Below are 15,959 nucleotides of genomic sequence, written 5' to 3'. Positions count from 1 at the left end.
TGCCTTTAATGAGGCCAGAATGTCATCGTTGCGCAAGTGCGAAGCAGCGTAGGTATGGACAAACCTCTGCACCACCGCGAGAGGTGGCAGGAATTCTTCGGCGAGGTTAAAGCACCTCAAAAACCCGCTACGAAGCCGTGACGGTTTCAGCCCTTGTGCTTCCCACTCACGCGCCACTTCCTTCATTGCGGCGGTTAGGCGAGCATGGGATGGGGAGGACGCAGGTGATGTGTGCGCGCCTGCCTCATCCACTCTCATTAGATTGAGGTGTTGGCAGGCGAGGGTCTTGCCACGTAAAGAGCACGGGGAGAAAGGCACGACTGCAGCGCATGTCGAGAAGTTGCAGGCCAAGAGACGAACACGCATAGCATGAGGTGATGCATGGGTGTACAGACCGCATGATACGAGGTGGCCCTTCGTCACCTTGAACACCTTCAGCGATTCCAGTAGCATTTCTGCATCGCTGGTCGGCATGACTGGGGTGATGGTAATCCAAAGGATCTTGGTGGGCATGGTTGCTTGGGAGGTTATGCGTTGGAGGGAGAAGGGGGGCTTGGTGCTGGGTGGATCGTCGAATGATCGAGAGGCGGTCAGGCACTACTACCGACGCTCAATTATGTGTGGAATAATTGGCTGAAATGATAGTAAATGCTTGTATTGGATTGGTTGTTTGCCGTAAAAGTGATACGGTTTTGTCGTTAGGTGGTATGGATAGGCTGAACGGTGGTTTCTGGTGTTTGGTGAGTGGCAATAGAGACATGTGAGTGTTTGAGTGCTACATGTACACTGTACTGCACGTATACGTCTGTTATATTTTGAGTGCAGAGTGGACGTCGTCTTCTGAAATCCATGAGTGATTAACTAGCGTCATGAGATTATCGTCGTTTTCTCTTATCGGTGGTAAAATATAACGTCAAGCGCTTGACGTTGCGTTCTAAAGCTCAAGACTCATCAGGTGCCGGCAAAGCAAAATGCACGCATGTGGCTCTCGATTTCCTTTTAGGAAATAAGCTTGAGCATGCTGAGTTCACCTGCCTTAAGCTGCCAGCTTCTTCGTCACTTCAGCGAAGGACTTACCCTGCGTAATTGCCAGAGCCAGTTCCACCTCCGACGGTTGACGAGAGCCGTCACTCTTGGCCAGTGTGCAGCGCCCCACGGAGAGCCACCGTGCATCTCGTCCATGTTGAGCAGCTCCTTGCCACGATATCCGAGAGGAACGTACGTCATACCCTGATGCGCCAGGAACGTCACCGCCGTAAACGCTGTCGTCTCCTGGCCGCCACCTTGAGTACCTGTACTGAAGAAAAGGCCGGCAGTCTTACCTACCAGCGCACCCGAAGCCCACAGGCCACCGCACGAGTCGAAGAACGCCTTTACCTGTGCCGGCATCGAGCCAGAACGACACGGGAATCCGAAGAGGATACCGTCGGCCTCCTTCAACGTGTCGATGGTGGCGATGGGGTGGTCTCCCTTAGGAGGAGCGTGCATCTTGGTCAGAACTTCTTCCGGGAGCGTCTCCTGCACCTGGTAGATGGTGGCAGCAACTCCGCCGACGAACTCAATGCCCTTCTTGGCAGCGTTGGCGAGCTTGGCAACGTGGCCGTAGGTGGAGTAGTACACGATGGCGATCTTGGTCATGATGGAAAGTTGGGGTTTGAGTAAAGCTGAGCAAATTCAGGAATGAAGACCCCTAATTGAGGAAATACCGAACAAGCATTGGAAACGGATTCAAGGACCAGCATCGGTTACCGTAATACGTTTCATCGATGTGCTTACAACTTCGCGCCTCGTAATCCGCTGACATAGCGCCATGAGCTGTTTACTTTTGTTAGATTGGAACGGTATGAAAGTTCTTTAACATGGGACGGATAAGGTAGCGATCCCGTGCAACTAGCGTACCCTAACCAATAGCGTACACAATCAGTCTGCATCTGACTATAATACGGTAGGGCTCAGTTCCGACAGAACACTTTAATCTGTTGAGAAAAAGTAACTATGTTAATTATTTCCGCTGCAAGGTGCTTTAGGGTGAAATGCTTACTTTATATTCAGTTTGACATCCTATTGCAGCACCTAGTCGACAACCGATGTTCGTGCGGGAGCTCGGAGCTGTAAGTTTGAAGCTAAAAGTTATACAGTGTCCTTAGGATTAAGCTAGACTTCGAAGCATCTCATGTGCCTTCTTCGCAGCCGCAGACTGCGTACATATAGCAATAAATAGGGGGTTCAGCTGGTCATTGTTTGGTTTCATTTCTTGGGCTCATCGTTTCGAGAAATAAGTATTCCGAAGCTCCTTTCTCGAAATTCATGACAAGAAATGGAAAACAGAAACTCCCGATTCGTTTTACAACACATTTATGCTACATGTATTAATAGTCAGAGTCACAGAAAATAAATGACATTCTTAACGTGATATTGCGCAACTATGCTGCTGATTTTTTTTTGTATTAGTTAGTTGACAACACGATATTTTCCGTTCTCAAGAAGCTCTCGTTGTTGTCGGGCCATAACAGGCCAAATACAAACGCTGCGACCATGTATGTATTGCCTCTTTTGTCGTCTCTCTCTCTCTCTTAAGCTAGCTTTCATCTGATTCGCAATTTTGTAAACGACTAGCTTTACCTTAAGCTTCACCTGATTCGCTTTTGCACTGCAGCTTTGCTGCAGATCTCAAACAGAAATATATTCATAATATCCTGTATGAATACGATCACTTGAGCTCATACCTTTGAAAGAAATTAGCAAGTTCGCCCAAGTGAGGCGCTGATCACGCTTACAGTAGTCTCTGTTTCGGACTTGTTGCCGCATTTTTTGCGACGATAATCAATCCTTCAGGTCCACTCGTCTAAACTCGTTGTCGATGACATGCCATTTCTCGAAAGTGCTTCACGCCAAGTTAGTTTTAGCTTTACGAGAAGATTTAAATTATTGGCAGAAGAATTAGTCTAATTAGCATACTTTCTAAGAAAAGGGATCATATTTGCCCGAAAAAAAGAGCCCTCCGAGCAACTGTACCAAATTTATACCCAGACTTGTGACAATATCGATGGATAGGCCAGAATAAAATGTGTGTGCCCCCCCCCATACCAAAATTTATCGGACCGGATGACCTTATCGGACCTGTACCAAAACTAGGGTACGCTATTTGAAAACCCTCAAAACCAATTTATTAGTTTATGTATTAGATATTGTGGCCCACACACTAAACATTATTATTTTACAGAAGGCGGGGAGGGAGATGGCGAGGGGCGATGACGGCGGCGGCACGTGTGACAGGAGGGTGGCGATGACGGCATGCAGCAGGAGGGTGGCGGCGGCGACAAGAGGGGCAACACCAAGGACAGGAAGGACAACAAAGACGGAAGGAGCGAAGGGGACAACAACAGCGGGCGGATCCTCAAGGGCTGTGGTGGCTTGCCCGGCAGGGCGGGCGGCAGGCTGCCCGTTGGGTGCGTGCCTGCAGGTGGCACTCCGAAGGGCGGACTTCGATGGTATCGTCGAGTCATCCAGCTATCAGCAGCGAGGATGCCGCCGCCAGGCCCCGTGCAGACCCCGCAAGATCTATTTCCCCACCCGGCAGGGCGGGAAGCATGCTGCCGGCCGATAGCCCGCTGGCGACGCACCAAGTCCAGATGCTTGTCCCAGCTGCTGGTCGTGTCGATGAAGAGCTCGATGCTCTCGTGTAGCTAGCGAGCACTAAATAATGTAAAACATGTATAAGTAATTGATGCAAATTGTCAATGTCTATTTAAAAACGGGTACAATAATAAGAATTCGCAATGCACCACCTCACGGAAGCTATTAGAAGTTACAAGTGTAGCTACTGCATCTCGTCAGCACAGAGGCTCTTAATTCCATGCATCATGTCGCCATTTAAGCGCTTTCGAGAAATTGCTACGGTATCAATACAACAAATTTTAAAAGCGCAAATGGAGTCGTTTGTACCGAAATGATTACGTGTTGATTGATATCATGTTGCCGGCGTCTTTAATTAATATATTTTTTTTCTGGGCGACATCCATTTAATGGAGAAATGTGTTTCCGGTACCACTAGTCGCGAAGGAATGAACAGCAAGAAGATAGCACGTATGTTACCCACTCAAGGAAAAAAAAAGAATTTTAAATCGCTCACGCATTAGCGAGGAAGACTCATGCAAGTGCTAGCCAATGCAATTTACCCATTAACTTGTCTTTTCACAATCCACACATATTTTACCGGTTTAGTTTTGGAGCACATAGGGGTGCCCATGATGCCACTTTTAGAAAGTGCCAATCTGATGCTAACGGTCTGCTAAGTCGTGAATTGATCGCGGGTTATAGTTAGAGAAGCTGTATATCACAGTTCACAGTGTTGCTTGGGCAGCTCGCGGCGATATCTCTCCATCGACAGAGTGGCGAATCGCTGTGAACATGGCTTGGTCGACTCGCTCCATGCCGTCTCGGATGTGGGAGGCAACTTCATTGTCCAGGGCGTGCGCAGACGCAAACAAGTCCACCTCAACGCCTCCACCATCTCGTCTTGGTTTTTGCTACATTCACGAACAGTGGCTCCAGATTCACTAGCATTGCTACTGGAGAAACTGACGCTACTAGTAGCGACGTCGGTGTCGCTAAACGCACCAGGAAGATTGCGCGGATATTTCGCAATGACCACAAAGTAAGTGATATCTTGGCGCACCCGGTCCGACTCGAGATACGGGTAGAGCGCGTCGTCCTCGACATAATTACAGACTGCAACTCCCAGTTCTTTGCCAACTGCTCTGTCCGGGTTCGGCCCCGTGCCGTCCTCCCAATATTGCATGAATGTCACGTTGTTCGTGAGATGTCCCAGTAGGTCGGAAATACTGATCTCCAAGTTGTAAGCAAACTTCAACACACCTTCGAACGCCTGCATGACGCTACGCGCGGAGTGTAAAGGTTTGATATCGAAGCGCACCAAGCAGACATCCCCGTTACCGGACGTGAAGCGCTGGAGATCCGTGAATTCTGTGTCCATTCGCATCTGCCGCGAGCGCTCCGACAGAAAGTAGACTGCTTCCTGTAGACGCTGCTGCTTCATCGCCAGCAGCGTCTCGAGTCGCTCTCGTGGGTCCTTGCCAAGTCGAATAACTGGCTCGTATTTGCTGTGATCATGTGCTCTCTGCAATTGCACATGACCAACACTCTGTCAATTCCAATTTTCATCGTTCCAATGCAACAGTAAAAACGTACCAGAAATTCCGAGATGAAGGACTGCGTGTTGGCAAAAATAATGCGTTGCCCCTGGATAGATTCTCGCAGTGCCTGATTCCGTTTCATCCTCACCGCAAGTGCATCACGTCGAATTTCCACCACCCCTCGTCGTGCCAGGTGTTGCAGTTGCAACAGCAAACCCTGCACCTTTCTCTCTAGCACCTCCGTCTCCTCCTACGCATCATCCAACTGAAGCCCCCACAACTTAATCGCAAGTTCTGCCCTACCTTGCGTCGGTAATACGTCCGAGCTCGCAGTGCCGCCTTCTTGGACTGTCCTTCATCCTTTCGCGTGACTTGTGTCTGCCTCCTTTTGGTCTTTGCAACACTCGGCAATAGCAGCGGCGGTGCAGACCGAGCCTCAGTGCTGCTGCACGACGTGGGAGACTCGGCGTTTGACATGTGAGGAGGTGCCGTCTGTGTGAAAGTTGAAATGCAACAACCGTGGGAGGTATCTGCTAAACTTCAAGTGAATTGAAACAAGGGTTAACCCTTTACGTAATGAGAAATTTGCACTATTGAGGCTCAATTTACTTGCAAGTTGCCTTGCGCGTCTGCGTGTCGAGCCGCTTCTATCATGGCGGCACCGATGTGTTCAATACCGTTCTGGATGCGCGTCACAGCGTTAGGCGGGACGTCGATGGTGCTGCGTCGAAGACGTAGACACCACCACTGGACAAGTACAATAATCGGCTTGTTGTCGGGAAGACGACGCCAAGAAACCATCGTTATGATCGTTACGTCCTGCCTCACCCGCGTGGGTTTGTATGGGAAGGCGTCGTCCTCGTCCACGGCGTCGCTGATGGAGAAGCCAACCTCGTCCTGCCCCGGTCCTGGCGGGATATACTCGTTAAAGGCCACATTGTTTGTATCCATCTGCAAGACGTCTTCGACCGTAGTGACTAGCCGGTGTTGGGCGACGGAGCTGCTTTGGCGAGGATCATCATTCTCGCGAATGGTGATATCTCCTAGCACCTCCGACATACTAATCTCGATATTGTAGACGAAATATTCAAGAGCATCGACAATTGCTTTGACACTTTGAGCTTCGGGTAGAGGCACCACTTCGAATCTCTCGGAGCACAAGTCGCCGTTTGTTGCCTGGAACTTTTTCTGGTCGCAGAACTCTTTAGTGACGTCCATAAAGCGCTGGCGCTCCCGCATGAACTCGTAGGCTCGCTGAAGCCGTTCGTGTTTCATTCGGAGAAGCGCAATATGGCGCATGTTGGGGTCTTTTGGCAAATGCGTGAGCGTATCAAAAGGACCCGCGTGTTTGTCTCGCTGGTTGGGTGAAAAGACGCGTTAAATACACTTCACTATTATTAATACAAAGATTAAACACGGACGCACCAGAATCTGGGATACCATGGATAAAGAGCTCGCAAAAGCTAAGCGTTGGGTGTGGAGCACCTCACGCAACGCTTGGTTGTTCTCCTCACGACGCACAAGCTCTTCTCGCTCCTGCAAGATCTCGGCGCGGTTCTTGTACTTCTCCGTCTGCTTCTTCAAGCGCGTCATTTCAGCCAGTAGCTCCTCGATCTCAGCCTGCAGCGACGTAAAAATCAGTCAGCGGGCACTTTTCAAAAGTTGATGCAACACACGAACCTTTCGCCTGCAGTACGTCCGGACGTTATTCTTCTTTGACTTTTTCGTGTTCGTTGGGCGCGAGTTCGACGTCTTCTTGAGCTTCTTCGTCTTTGACGGCGTGACGGCCGACGCTGCCACCGGACGCGACGGAGGCGTGTCGTCACCGCGAGTAGGCCCCGAAATGGGATTTTTCGCACGTCCTGGCATCGGCAGATTCTCTCCTTCGTGCGGCTTGTTCGGCACAGATACGATTGGTGATATCATGGAGCAGCTTCGGGCTTGCAATCGAGCATCATCATCCGTCACGCCAGACATGGCTACATTTGCGTGACTTGCTTCTAAAATGGTGAGCCATAATCGTTGAAGTTGAAGTGTTTCATGCTCGGAAACTGACCGACAGCGTTCAAGCTTCATACTGTACATGTACCGGTACCGTCGTTTAAACTACGTGCACATTTACATGGTCAGCTTCGTAACCATCAGGACGACACTTGTACTGTACCTGCCAAACTATTGGAGAGGCCACGTACAGTAGACGAGTTTATAAGTACATGTATTAGCATCCCACGCTGTACTTACACATTTTATATGACAGCTACTGAGCCCCCAGTGGGTCCCCCAGCGCCAGCACGTTCTGCTGCAGCCAGCATGGAGGCGGAGACGCTCTCGAGGCCATTCCGGATCCGGTCGGCAATGAGCTTGGGAACGTGGATATGGGATTTCCGGAGACACAGCGACCACCAGCGAGAGAATACAATAAGAGGATTGCCTTCTTTATCACGATGCTTCGCTACCATAATGATAACCGTGACATCTTGTCGAACTCTACATGTAGTCTCCGGTCTGTAAGGATAGAGTTCGTCCTCGTCGATAGGGTCATTAATGGAGAAACCGATCTCTTCCACTCCCGGACCTGGCGGCCGATACTCTGCAAACGCAGCGTTGTTCGTGTCCATCTGGACCATATTAGCGATGGTAGTCACGAACCGATGCTGCGCGACTGGGACGTTTATGGACAATTGCGGCTCGTCATTTTCTCGAATAGTGATGTCACCGTCCACCTCAGACATACTGATCTCCATGTTGGACACAAATGCCTCCACGGTGTCGTAAAAACCCGCTTGACGCTGCGCGCTACGGGCAGTGGAACGATCTCAAAGCGCTCGGAGCAGACGTCGCCATTGGTCGCCGTGAACCTCTTTTGCTCGCAAAAGTCCAACGTGACGTCCATGTGGCGCAGCATTTCCATCATGAACTCGTAGGCGCACGATAATCGCTGGCTCCTCATCTTCATTAGAGCAGCTCTGCGCTTTACCGGGTCTTTGCTTAGCTTGGTCGGTGTGTCAAACGGCCCCGTACACTACTCACGCTGTAGTCGAAGGACAAACAATCATTGGGTACTGCAAAAAAGCAGGGATTCAACTGAAAGATAAACGTACAAAATGATGCGCAATAATTGATGCTGCGCCTGCGATCGCCCGACGTTGAGCGTGCAACACTTCACGCAACACTTTGTTGCTGTGTTGACACCGTTGCAGTGCCTCTCTCGGCCGCAGGACGTCTGCTCGGTCTTCTAGATCTTTCACCGCTTCCTCAAGTCGTTTCTTTTCTTCCTCCAGCCGATCCATCTCCTCCTGTTATTGTATTCATTTGATGGTTAGGAAAAAGCAAAAGACTATCTCACGACTAAACAGGTTGGGCACGTGCCTTACGACGGTAGTAGGTGGGTATTTTCTTGCGCTTGGGCTTGCTGGCATTTTTGCGCGTGCGGTCGGTTGCCTTGTGGTGCTTGTGGGGCGACGCGTCGTCGCTGGAGGACGAGGTGGGGCTGGCATTGCCTGCTTTCGTTGCCATGACGTCAGTCGCTTGTCCTCGTGGGGATAGAATTATCAAGGCTATTTTGGTAATTAAGCGTGCGTTGACGATCACCTTGTTTTGGAAAGTCTCTACGTCTGCACTGTTGTTTGGGAAGTGAATAGCTTGTACCGGTATTTAGGGGGACATACATGTAGGGTTAGAGTTAGCTTGAAGTATCAATTAGCGAAATGAAAGATTTTTCATTTTGTATCAGCTTCTTGTATTAATATCAACACTACTACATGTACTGAAGTGCATCGACTCAGTATTAGCAAGTTCTACTGTGTTCGTAGTCCTACACAGAGTGTACAAGTATTTAAAGTACGTGTGCATTTTTCGAAAACTGATCTTCCACGATTTACCGGTACATATACCACCATTTTACGAGTCTGGTTTACGGTGAATGCGGAGCGCAATTGTAACCACAGCCTAGTTCATCCTCGATGACTTGATTCCAGTATGTTGCTCTCTGCCTTCCCTATCCAGAGTGCAACTTGCGCCAGCACACTCACTTCTGAAGAGCTTTTCCCAAAACCAGTACCATATGTGAGCTCAAATCCCGTAATCAGTACCTTTCCCAAAACCACCCACACAAAAATAAAGTGGACCACTTTATTTTTGTAGCGCTAAGGATTCTATAAATACAAGAAACATATTTCTTTCAGACTATTTTGGAGCTTTGTAAGTACAATGGACGCAATTGGGGCTTCCGCGTCTCCTGACTTTCGCTGTCACGTGTGCGAACAAGCATCCTCCAGTCGATCAAACCTCCAAAAACATGTGCGGAAGAACAATTGTGATCCGGAAACAAAGAAAAAAAAGAGAAACGAAAAGCGCGAAACGCGCGGTATCAAGAAAAACGGAGGCTTAATAATGAAAATTTACGTACTAACGATGGGGAAGCTGAGAAGGTTGGGACTCTCGAAGCTACTGAAAAAAACGATGGAAGTGATGAATGTCTTGTCTGCTACACAAACCTTAACAATCCTGACGCTCGTCCTACAAATGGAATGAATTGTGAACACCGGACTTGTGGCGAGTATTTGCCAAATGTGCAGCCCCCTCTCTATATTAGCCCTTGCGGCCATTTATTTCATAAAGTTTGCAGTAACGACTACTTGAGAAACAATGGCTTTACGCCTTTGTGCCCAGAATGTGGAATATATCGACTTTCGCTTCCGTAGTTGGCTTTATATACTTAATTCATTCGAGAGAACAAACATATTCTTTTTGTCTTGTTTTTATACAATACTTCTGCCAACAATTCTTGATGCTGTATTTGACTTTGGTGGTTTATGTCAGTATAGACAATTTTTAGATTAAGACGCGTTTTGAAATCATATCCTTTTTTGTAAGACGCCATTTGGAGTAGGACGCAATTTGGAGTAAGACAATTTTTTGAGTAAGACAATCTTTGGAGTAAGACGATTTTTTGGAGTAAGCTGATTTTAGGATTAAGGATTTAGAAATAAACTGCATTCTGACATAAAAAATTAAAGCGATTTTATTAAGGATAGTCGATAAACTATTCCTCCTTACAGCTTTTCTCGCCCAAGCATTTGTAAATTTTACGACCTTAACAAATTCGTTAGGCATCTACTATGAATCTGCTTGATATGACAAGCCTTCATGGTACATCTGAACTAACCTTGGGACAACGGTTCCAAACAGGGCGGCTGGCAACGTATTTTATGCAAGATTACAGCTTTAGCTAACTCACAATTAATACCGCATGCGGTATCCCTCCCGAATTTACGTGATATCATTTCCGGTCGTCAAGTGAGCACTGCGGCAAAATTACCTGCAGAAGAACCTTCTGCATCTCAAGCCACAGGAAACTCAAGTCGCATGCCAGTAAATTTCTTAATTAATTAGTACTCCGGAGTAATAAAATCAAACGTAACCTACATACAAGACACAGCGTTTATATCCCATCGAATCTCCACTAAAAATTAAATTCTATCAGACCATTTGACTATATATCGCTGAAAATCAAACAAAACTACTATTGTCAGCTCTATTTTGACAGGAATCTGTAAATTGCTAACGACACGTTCACCAAAGTGAGATTAGTAAAGTCTTTGTTTTGGAAGTTTCAGTCCACAGTGGCAATGGCATAGCAAGATAAGACTACCTGCAGGTTCTCGAAATTGTCTCCGTAGTTGTCACTCTTGAAATAATTCAAAAACGCGTCGTTCGAGTCAAATAGCTGGACCCACATATCCATGTTCTCAGCGAAGTAGTTGCGAGTACAGGCGCTGTATGGAGCGACATCATTCTGGTATAGGACGACCTTCCCACCACATCCGTCAGCACACTGTAGAGGGACGACGTATTACCGTCATGGTTGACTTGTGCAGTGCAATTATAGGCGATCAGTGTCCACCCACACGATGCTCAGGCCCGTTGGCTAGATGCTCCAGTGGAACTAGTACAAAATTTGTACTATTTAATAGTGCAATAGCACAAAACAAAAATAAAGTGGTCCACTTTATTTTTGTTTTGGTACTGGTACTGGTTTTGGGAAAGGTACTGATTTCGGGATTTGTACTCACATATGGTACTGGTTTTGGGAAAAGCTCCACTTCTGAAAACGCTTGACACGCGGTCAGGTCAAGGTTGCAACATTTGCGATGGCACCGGACACTCTCGTGCAGCAAATGCCGCCCTTGCCGACGCGGGGACGAACGTACCTCTTGCAGCCGTTGGTGCAACCCTCTTCACCGGCCCGTGAACTCGAGGCCAAATTCATGGCTATCAAGGCACAGCAACCAACCCGGCCACCAGAAGAAGACATTTTCCTCGGCGGCCTGAACAAACCGCAACGCAAATCGGCACCTTCAGCCACGGTTCGTGAAATAAATCATTTAGCAAAAAGTGGCAAGCAAATTATTTACTAATAACTTTTGTCGTGAACGTACCAGCACGAGCTACGGCAACTACGTGCCGACGCAGCAGCAATGGAAGCTCAATTGGCTTCACTCTGTATTAAATGGCAAGAAAACATACCAGACCCTACCGTTCGATAAAAAGCCTGCATGGCAGCCAAAGCGAAATGGATCTCGTCGCAGGCAGAACAAGTGAACCGCTCTCTCAAAGACCAAGTGCTGCAACAGCAACTGTATTTAGCATCGTTGCAACATGTCATGACTCAATCCCCGTTCCTGACCCCATCACGGAGCAAAGAACTCTACGACGGCATGCACGGATACTCCGAGCTTACGGAAACCATGACCGATTCTCAGCCCACTTGCCACTTCCAGTCGCAATGTGCCATGGGTGTTCGAATCGTTCCGGCACTTATGGGTCGGTTCACCCGACAACATTTGCCAAGTGCAACATTTAGCAACCCATTTTCACACACGAGTGTCATGGCCGATGGCAACTACACTTACGTTTCCAACATCCTCCTTTGTCGGATTCCGCACCGACCACTGGAAGAGGCAGTGGCGGCGGCGTTGCATTATTTCCAGAACTTGTCAACAGAACTCAAAGCCCACGTGGGTGTGCACTGCGACCTCGGGCTAATGCAGGATTTAGGCGAAGCTCGAGCCTACACGCAAATGCGGTATCGCAACGGGCCCAAATTTTTCTCAGCCAGCAACACGACACTGGCCGCTTGCATCACGTCGGAGTCGGCGGTGGTTGTTGCCGATTTTGTTGACAGGGACGCTCGCTACCCCAGTCAGATGGAAGTGTCGGTCTGGACTCCTGTCTCTCGTACGTATCCGATACTGTCTCGATGCTGAGTTGTTGAAGTTGTTGATTTACCACGATTGCTATCTTCGGATCTGACGGAATTTTTATCTTGTTGCAGGTTGCTAATGACGTCGGAGAGAGATCCCGTGACTGGCCAGGAACACGTGCTACTGCAGCGTCTGAGCGTCAATCGCTACAATCTCTCACCCACTTCGCCGAGATTGCACGACGAGATCCGGTCCACGCTGCCCTGGTTTAACGGAGATTTGTTCATGGAAGTGCTCTGTCGACAACTGGAGCAAGGCAGCCCTGCAAGAGCGCTTCCGTCGTGTTAGTTTTTTGTTTGGTCTGTACCATTGTTTAAAGTAAAAATCTGAGCTGCATTGCTTCGTGTACAATATCATTTTCGCATTTAAAAAAAAAAGTATTGTTAAATTATTTGTCTATGTGTTTAGGTATTGTGCCTTCCAGCGGGCATTTGACTTACAGCAAAAAAATAAACTCGAGGTCACGTCTCGCTTGGGCTCGTCTCGACTGCACTGACGTTTTCCAGCTTGATTGGGCAGGTTTTCCGCTTTTTCGTGATCCGATCTTCGTCCGACTCGGTATCTTCCGCTTCTGCTTTGGTCCACTGCACCTCCGTCTTGTCCTCCGTCTCGGATCGGCCGCATTCACTTCCGTCGTTGCTCATGTTCATATACGCGTCACTGAGCATTGCCATGTGAAAATCTCCGTTAAAATACGACATCAGTTTGTTGAGTTCGCGGTGGAGCACAGGCGAGTTGGGCGGCAAGTTGTAGCGATGCACACGAAGACGACGCATCAGAACGATCGGCTCGTGCGTTTCTGGGTCCTTCACGCGCGCAATTGTGACAATCGAGCAAATGTCGATACGAAGTCCCGACTTTGATGTGGGCGGCACCAATGGCACACCATCGCTGCCGACTTGTACGTCCTGCGCTTCTTTCCTGGCTGCGTCAGTTCCTTCGTCATCGTCCTCATCCACAAAATCCGTCACGATGACGGCCAAGTCGTCGCTAATCAACTTGCCGGTCCACGCACGGTTCGTGTGCGCGCGACGCATCTCACCGTCTTGACGCTCGACACGTGCGTAGTACGTCGACTCCCCCATTTCCACCTCGTGCTACAATAAACGTAAAAAATAAAAATAAAAACATTGGCAATTAGTGAGCATTTCCAGCACGACGGTCTGTAAGATAACAGAGGCACGTCTGAAGGGAACAGTACCGTCGGTACCTTGACTTCAAGCAGGACGCCGAGACGGCGTTCGAGCTCGATCGAGGTGTTTTTGAGGTTGTCGACCAACGTCTGGAAGATCCGTGGGATGTAGGCATTGGCTGGCACTTTACACACGAAGACGTTGGAGACGAGTGTGCCACACGTGCTGCCGTCTTTCTCCGTGTCGTTTCCGCTCAGTGGCGGCGAGATCGTGGTTGCTGCCGTGCTGGTGCGTGAAATCGGCAGAACCGGCGACGTGAGTGGTACGAACTCGCGTGTGAAGTTGTCCACGAGCTCTGGGGCGAGCCGGACACCCACTTCGAAGCGTGCTTGGAGCTGCTCCTTGCGCCGGTCCGGGTCTGACCCGACGAGATGCAAATAGCCGTGCATACGGTCAAACAGATCTTGGCACAGTGCAGAGCGCGACCATAGTGGCGCCTCTGTGAGCTTCTGCTGCAGCGCTGAGAAATAGAGTTGCTGTTGCAGCAACTCGTCCTTTAGGCGCAGGTTGAGCTGCTCCACGCGACCAGTAACCGTCTTCTGCTTAGCTGCTGTGCAGGCTGCCAGCAACACGTCGCGTTCGGGCAGCGCCGCTCTCCACTTGGCGCACAGAGCCGTAAACTGCTCGTCCAACCGTTGGACTTCGCTACGTAGCTCCTTGACCTCATGCTGTACAGCGCAAGCAGCACGGTTAGCACTGACAATCTTAGCTATTATACTTGACAAGAAGGGAGGAACGCACCGCGGCCGGGACGGCGGCCTTTCGCGTCGGCATGCCGGACGCGTTGCGACCTCTGGTGCCGGTTTTTCTGGAGCTGCCGCTGGTCGTGGCGATGGCCATGAAAGGATCTTTCTGTCGACTTGTCATGCTTTGCAAAAGTCAGCCGGTGCGTTGAACACGGGGTGAACGCCCGAATTGCGTTCGTGTTGTCCTCCTAGCGAGACGGATATCAGCTTGCTCGCGTCCTGCCAGACGAGCTCGTAGTCGGCTCTTTAATTCACGCGGTCAGGACTCAGGTCGCCTAAAAGTTGGACGATGATCGAAGTGGATGATGATGCGGATGGGGGGTCCGAGACGCATCAGCAAGGACCCGATGCCGGTCGCAGCTGATGAAGCGTTTCGTCCTGTTGTCCGGGTAGCCACCGATTTCATCATGTGGGGACTGCGCGATGTATTAATAGAGGCTGCTTACTGTTTCCTGAGAAAGGAACAAGTGGCGTCGATGGGAAGCACGTGGCCAATCCGCGGCGGGCTTTTGGCAACGAGTCATCGCTGGCGGGCACTCAGCAATCAGCGCCGTTGATGCACGGCGATAAGGCCTCTCTCTGTACATGCCTCTGTACGTATTGCGTACACTATAATACGCAAAGACAAGCTTGTCTCCACCATTGGTGGCACCAACGCAATTGTGGACTGCAACATTTGATCACCGCCAAAAGTCTCCGTTGTGGTTGACGGTCAACTTGACCCGCCCCACAGTCGACTTTAGCCATGTCATGAAGTTGCGGCTGGTGGCGCGGCAGCCCTTATCATTACTGTCAGCCATGTTACTACATGTATCCCAACTTGGGATTCCCAAGTAAACATCTGCCGCTCCTTTCTGCTGCTTGTGGCGCGACTGGTTCTTTGCAGAGACAGAGAACTCTCACTGAGAATCTCAGTCTGAGTGTCCGAGAGATCGCGTACCGTATATGCACACAGTGGTGCGTGCAGTGCACGTGGTGACCACGGTGGTCACGCGTCTCCAGCCGGTGTACACTATTCAAGTGGCAGCAGCAAGCTTACAAAAAAAGCTGGTCTGCGTGGTGACAAGCCGCAATGCGTTGCTGCCATTTGTCCAAATCGGGTCGTGCTTGCTTCGAGGCCACGAAGACATCACGAGCAGCGGATCGCGAGGACGGGTCAGTAAACGAATGCAATCAGCAGATCCATCCATCACCCTTGCTCGTCGACACACCCGACATAAAAGCAAGCAATTGAAGTGTGCCTCCCAGTCAATTGGATACACGACGAAGATTTGCAAGGCTCTGTTACAACCCCCCAAAACTTTATGAAGTTTGAACTCTTCGTGTGCATGTATTACAAACTCAATCTCTCTGGCTGAGGTTCGATCTGCGACTTGTTGGCACCAAGTGCTATTATTAATAAAGTACTTAGCCTTTTTAAGCTTATATAGTAAACTTGCAGCAGGTTTTTCTTGCGTCGGTACATGAAGCATCATACCGGGACTGTATTACGAACCTCGTTTTTATTACACGTACAGTATTAATCCGTCGTACAGTAATACTGTACAGCGAGGCAAATTGCAACAGGACGCTTTGGCCCGACTCGCACCCGCGTCCGGT

General features: G+C 49.4%; 5 protein-coding genes across 5 annotated transcripts; 1 reads left to right on the top strand and 4 right to left on the bottom strand.

The window, feature by feature from the left end:
• Positions 1-999: 999 nt before the first annotated feature.
• Positions 1,000-1,802, bottom strand: PITG_12444 (protoplast secreted protein 2 precursor; the record flags this gene model as incomplete). The annotated part of the gene is made up of 2 exons (XM_002900287.1): positions 1,000-1,041; positions 1,078-1,802. 2 exons carry the CDS (start codon positions 1,636-1,638, stop codon positions 1,000-1,002), a joined length of 603 nt encoding a protein of 200 aa, XP_002900333.1.
• A 3,954-nt stretch (positions 1,803-5,756) lies between these two features.
• On the bottom strand, positions 5,757-6,374 carry PITG_12443 (uncharacterized protein; the record flags this gene model as incomplete). The annotated part of the gene is made up of 1 exon (XM_002900286.1): positions 5,757-6,374. The coding sequence occupies one exon, from the start codon at positions 6,372-6,374 to the stop codon at positions 5,757-5,759; it is 618 nt and encodes a 205-aa protein (XP_002900332.1).
• Positions 6,375-7,402: 1,028 nt separating this feature from the next.
• On the bottom strand, positions 7,403-8,446 carry PITG_12442 (uncharacterized protein; the record flags this gene model as incomplete). The annotated part of the gene is made up of 3 exons (XM_002900285.1): positions 7,403-7,894; positions 7,936-8,178; positions 8,258-8,446. The coding sequence occupies 3 exons, from the start codon at positions 8,444-8,446 to the stop codon at positions 7,403-7,405; spliced, it is 924 nt and encodes a 307-aa protein (XP_002900331.1).
• Positions 8,447-11,635: 3,189 nt separating this feature from the next.
• Positions 11,636-12,709, top strand: PITG_12441 (uncharacterized protein; the record flags this gene model as incomplete). The annotated part of the gene is made up of 3 exons (XM_002900284.1): positions 11,636-11,695; positions 11,747-12,399; positions 12,493-12,709. 3 exons carry the CDS (start codon positions 11,636-11,638, stop codon positions 12,707-12,709), a joined length of 930 nt encoding a protein of 309 aa, XP_002900330.1.
• Positions 12,710-13,078: 369 nt separating this feature from the next.
• Positions 13,079-14,635, bottom strand: PITG_12440 (uncharacterized protein; the record flags this gene model as incomplete). The annotated part of the gene is made up of 4 exons (XM_002900283.1): positions 13,079-13,081; positions 13,150-13,518; positions 13,605-14,282; positions 14,356-14,635. The coding sequence occupies 4 exons, from the start codon at positions 14,452-14,454 to the stop codon at positions 13,079-13,081; spliced, it is 1,149 nt and encodes a 382-aa protein (XP_002900329.1).
• Positions 14,636-15,959: the final 1,324 nt, after the last annotated feature.

Source organism: Phytophthora infestans, genomic scaffold (genome assembly GCF_000142945.1).
Source record: "Phytophthora infestans T30-4 supercont1.26 genomic scaffold, whole genome shotgun sequence".
Taxonomy (NCBI): Eukaryota; Oomycota; class Peronosporomycetes; order Peronosporales; family Peronosporaceae; genus Phytophthora; species Phytophthora infestans.
Note: the sequence above shows the minus strand (reverse complement) of the source record. Positions and strands in the feature narration are given on the sequence as shown.